Source organism: Cornus florida, unplaced genomic scaffold (genome assembly GCF_030987335.1).
Source record: "Cornus florida cultivar Cherokee Brave unplaced genomic scaffold, ASM3098733v1 CherokeeBrave_3.0.0_Hap2_scaffold_174, whole genome shotgun sequence".
NCBI classification, from domain to species: Eukaryota; Viridiplantae; Streptophyta; class Magnoliopsida; order Cornales; family Cornaceae; genus Cornus; species Cornus florida.
In genome coordinates this window covers 2,444-7,500 of record NW_026775665.1, presented here as the reverse complement: position 1 = coordinate 7,500, position 5,057 = coordinate 2,444, and the positions used below count along the sequence as shown (strand labels likewise).

Genomic DNA, 5,057 nt, shown 5'->3' with positions numbered 1-5,057 from the left:
TTACGTCTGTATATAATTCAAATATAGAAAATATAGATTTTTGTATCTTTCTATATCTCCCGAGAATCCCCATTTTTTACTAAGAATCCCCGTTAGGTCGGATTCTAACGAATCTTTCGGTAATTTGTAAGAAACTCTTTTTTTATTAAATTTAAAGACAAGAAGAAAAGAAGAAGACTAATAAAATCGATTATCATACATATATTTTATGTAGAAAGTAGAAAGATGAATAAGTCCATTTAGTTAGTTCTACATTCCTTGCGCTTATTATATATACTCACTTAGATATATACTAATTAGAATTATAATTATTATAAGATATCTTTAATAGTAAATCGAGGTACCCATTCTATGGCAACTTTTGACTTTTCCTCTATTTTGGTACCTGTAGTAGGCATAGTATTTCCGGCAATTGCAATGGCTTCTTTATCTCTTCATGTTCAAAACAACAAGATTGTTTAGACCCGATGGGACTAAATTGCATCCATTTTTTTTTTTCAAAACTTAGACTTGTATCATAACATTGATATTTATTGAGTGGAATATGGTATAACATGCGGCTTTCGCCGAACATAAATGAAATAGCTCTTATGCATGCAGAAACACGATATATGGGTAAATGAATTCTAGCTATTTTCAAATAGATCGGGATCGGCGGATATCTGAAATGGAAAGTCAATCTATCTATATGTGTGTTAATATCTCGAGTAGAATCATATGAAGGGGATGTTATTTTTTTATATCTAACCAATTTGATGAATTACTCCTAAAGGTTTACATCAAAATAGTGCTAGTTGATGAGAGTTATTTCGGAAACAAAAAGAGTAAAGTCAAATTCATTTGGGTTATTCTCTCAATTCCAATAAAATACAACCGGATCAAGTATGAGTTGGCGATCAGAACGTATATGGATAGAACTTATAACGGGGTCTCGAAAAACAGGTAATTTCTGCTGGGCCTTTATCCTTTTTTTAGGTTCATTAGGATTCTTATTGGTTGGAATTTCCAGTTATCTTGGTAGAAATTTGATATCTTTATTTCCGTCTCAGCAAATCATTTTTTTTCCACAAGGGCTCGTGATGTCTTTTTATGGGATTGCGGGTCTCTTTATTAGCTCCTATTTGTGGTCCACAATTTCGTGGAATGTAGGTAGTGGTTATGATCGATTTGATATAAAAGAAGGAATAGTATGTATTTTTCGTTGGGGATTTCCTGGAAAAAATCGCCGCATCTTCCTCCGATTCCTTATAAAAGATATTCAGTCCGTCAGAATAGAAGTTAAAGAGGGTATTTATGCTCGTCGTGTCCTTTATATGGAAATCAGAGGTCAGGGGGCTATTCCCTTGACTCGTACTGATGAGAATTTGACTCCACGAGAAATTGAACAAAAAGCTGCTGAATTGGCTTATTTCCTGCGTGTACCGATTGAAGTCTTTTGAGAAATGAAAACGGAAGAATAAGAATGAATGCTTTCTCGGCAGGAGGGAAAAACTCAAGAATTCGCTCTATAACATAACTTAACTGAAGTTTCTTCAGAACGCTCATTCGAGCCAAATCAAACGTATACGGAACAACCATAAAACAAACTTTTTTGTCCACAAAAACAGTCTTTTATGCGTATGGAAATCCACTCAACTCAATTCAGTAACAAAACAAGTAACAAATTGAAATAATAGATCCACCTCATATATCAAAATATTTCAAAATAAAAAAATTTATCTTTTTATTTTAAGTCCAATATTTGTTGGAATGAATACTTTAGATCCAGATAGATTGTATCTTGTAAATTATTTCTTTTTTGTCAATCGACGTTTCTTCTTTTGCGCTCCTTAATAACCAAACAATTGAATCGCTTATAATGATAACTATCTAATTTCTGTCTTCTTTTGCTACTCATTTTTGATCATCACAAGATTCTTCAGACATTTTATTCTATTTCTGGACTATGGGTGGGGTAGTCAGTGAAATTTTTTCGAAATAGTTGATATTTTGATAGAATGATAGAAAAGGAATTCTTTCGTCTCAAAATTTGAATAATATTCATTACTTGAAAGTGGTTCTTTCGGGCATTCATCGAAAGGGGACACTTGCTTCGAATTTGACCAATTGGGATATCTGGAAACAATATTTTTTTTTATTATTTCTTCATTCTAAATTCGAAGTGGATTCTGATTCTATTTCTGTATTCTTTCTAGATTCAAGGACTAACCACGGAATCACAAATAAAAAACAGTGAATAGATTCATAGGTTCGATACCTTGTAATAGAACTCATGCTTGATAGAAATATTAGATCACATAGAGTCGACGAATGAGATGGGTTCATTAACAATTCACAGATGAAAAAATGGCAAAAAATAAAACATTCACTCCTCTTCTTTGTATCTATAGTATTTTTGCCCTGGTGGATTTCTCTCTCATTTAATAAAAGTCTGGAATCTTGGGTTACAAATTGGTGGAATACTAGGCAATCTGAAATTTTTTTGAATGATATTCAAGAAAAGAGTATTCTAGAAAAATTCATAGAATTAGAAGACCTCCTCCTCTTGGAGGAAATGATAAAGGGATACTCGAAGATACATCTACAAAAGCTTCATATAGGAATCCACAAAGAAACGATCCAATTAATCAAGATACACAATGAGGATCGTATCCATACGATTTTGCACTTCTCGACAAATATAATCTGTTTCATTATTCTAAGTGGTTACTCTATTCTGGGTAATGAAGAACTTGTTATTCTTAACTCTTGGACTCAGGAATTCCTATATAACTTAAGCGACACAATAAAAGCTTTTTCTATTCTTTTATTAACTGATTTATGTATAGGATTCCATTCGCCCCATGGTTGGGAACTAATGATTGGCTCTGTCTACAAAGATTTTGGATTTGTTCATAACGATCAAATTATATCTGGTCTTGTTTCTACTTTTCCAGTCATTCTAGACACAATTTTTAAATATTGGATTTTCCGTTATTTAAATCGTGTATCTCCGTCACTTGTAGTGATTTATCATTCAATGAATGACTGAAAACCGATCCGCTGATATTAATCCAATTATAATGTTTCTTACTTTGTATTTGTACATAAGTAAAACATTTTTAAATCGTACTTACTCTTTACATTTCTACCCATACCGGGGATTCGTCTTATATTTCAGTAAAATTATTCCAGTAAATAGCAGAATCGTGGATAGGGAACTATAATAGCGACCTACCCCAATTTATTGTAGAAATTTTCGCGATCAATGATTGGACCATGCAAACTAGAAATACTTTTTCTTGGATAAAGGAACAGGTTACTCGATCCATTTCCGTATCGCTCATGATATATATCATAACTCGGGCATCCATTTCAAGCGCATATCCCATTTTTGCACAGCAGGGTTATGAAAATCCACGAGAAGCGACGGGGCGTATTGTATGTGCCAATTGCCATTTAGCTAATAAGCCCGTGGATATTGAAGTTCCACAAGCGGTACTTCCGGATACTGTATTTGAAGCAGTTGTTCGAATTCCTTATGATATGCAACTGAAGCAAGTTCTTGCTAATGGTAAAAGGGGGGCTTTGAATGTGGGGGCTGTTCTAATTTTACCTGAGGGGTTTGAACTAGCGCCTCCCGATCGTATTTCTCCCGAGATGAAAGAAAAGATAGGCAATCTATCTTTTCAGAGCTATCGCCCCAATAAAAAAAATATTCTTGTGATAGGCCCCGTTCCTGGTCAGAAATATAGTGAAATCACCTTTCCTATTCTTTCCCCAGACCCCGCTACGAAGAAAGATGTTCACTTCTTAAAATATCCTATATACGTAGGCGGAAACAGGGGAAGGGGTCAGATTTATCCCGACGGGAGCAAGAGTAACAATACAGTTTATAATGCTACAGCAGCGGGTATAGTAAGCAAAATCGTACGAAAAGGAAAGGGGGGGTATGAAATAACCATAGCAGATGCGTCGGATGGACGTCAAGTAGTTGATAGTATCCCTCCAGGGCCCGAACTTCTTGTTTCAGAGGGCGAATCTATCAAATTTGATCAACCATTAACAAGTAATCCGAATGTGGGCGGATTTGGTCAGGGAGATGCAGAAATAGTACTTCAAGATCCATTACGTGTCCAAGGTCTTTTGTTCTTCTTGGCATCTGTTATTTTGGCACAAATATTTTTGGTTCTTAAAAAGAAACAGTTCGAGAAGGTTCAATTGTCCGAAATGAATTTCTAGATTCGCGGATTTATCAACATCAAGTTCGTAAAAATTCTCGTTGGCGATTATGTATGGTCAAAAAATTTAATTATGAAAGAAAAACTTTTGCTTGTTTATATTCTTTTTCTACTAGATGCCGGGAATTCCTTGTACTGTGTTCCTAGTCATAGAGTATGTAGATTGTAAAGAATACTATTTTACTTTCCCCTTTCTTTGTTTTTTTAATCCAAATTGGGGCGGTGCGACTGTGTTACTATTTCCAGATTTAAATGTCATAAAATACACCAATCGTTTTTTATTCGACGAGAATCAAATTCGACTAGATACTAGACATAAGTAAGCGGGGAATAAAAACGGATAAATGCTGGGAAAAAAAATTCTAGAAGGGATTCTTCGTCTTACTAGTCTTCGACACAAGAAGGGGGTGTGGAAAATGCCTTTTCTTGTGTCGAAATAATAATGATTCTTGATCCCGTTCGTCAAAGGTTCCTATTCTTAGTTTCGATTTTTTCCAGATTTATCAGAACTTTTTTTACGTATAATATAATAAGTAGCGGACAAACAAAAAAGAGAGGGAAATTTATTGAGTAAATAAAACTTCTTCAATAAACTTATAAAAAATAATGTAAATTTTGATGAGATACTAAAAGAAAATAAATAGAGTAAGAGTAAGGTTCGATTAGTATCGAAAGGGTTTGCATTCTATTTAATTTACAGAAATATCGATTATGTCATCCAGGAAATCGGAGGATTCATTCTTTCTTCTAACTTGAAAAGTATCGATACTATTGAAGACCCGGTGTTCCGAATCAATCCAATGAAGTTCATTTTTCAAAAAATCATCACATCAGAGA

At 34.1% G+C, this 5,057-nt stretch overlaps 2 protein-coding genes and 1 pseudogene across 2 annotated transcripts in view; all 3 read left to right on the top strand.

The window, feature by feature from the left end:
- The window catches only part of LOC132289154 (acetyl-coenzyme A carboxylase carboxyl transferase subunit beta, chloroplastic-like), a 2,335-nt gene extending 1,832 nt beyond the window's left edge, over positions 1-503 (top strand). The window contains exon 1 of the mRNA XM_059789918.1: positions 1-503. This exon is cut by the window's left edge and continues 1,832 nt beyond it. The gene's annotated coding sequence lies outside the window, so the exon portion shown is untranslated.
- A 141-nt stretch (positions 504-644) lies between these two features.
- Positions 645-4,580, top strand: LOC132289162 (cytochrome f-like). Its single transcript, XM_059789923.1, has 2 exons — positions 645-1,429; positions 3,255-4,580. The coding sequence occupies exons 1-2, from the start codon at positions 885-887 to the stop codon at positions 4,219-4,221; spliced, it is 1,512 nt and encodes a 503-aa protein (XP_059645906.1). The 5' UTR covers positions 645-884; the 3' UTR covers positions 4,222-4,580.
- Positions 1,443-3,257, top strand: LOC132289156 (chloroplast envelope membrane protein-like; annotated as a pseudogene).
- Positions 4,581-5,057: the final 477 nt, after the last annotated feature.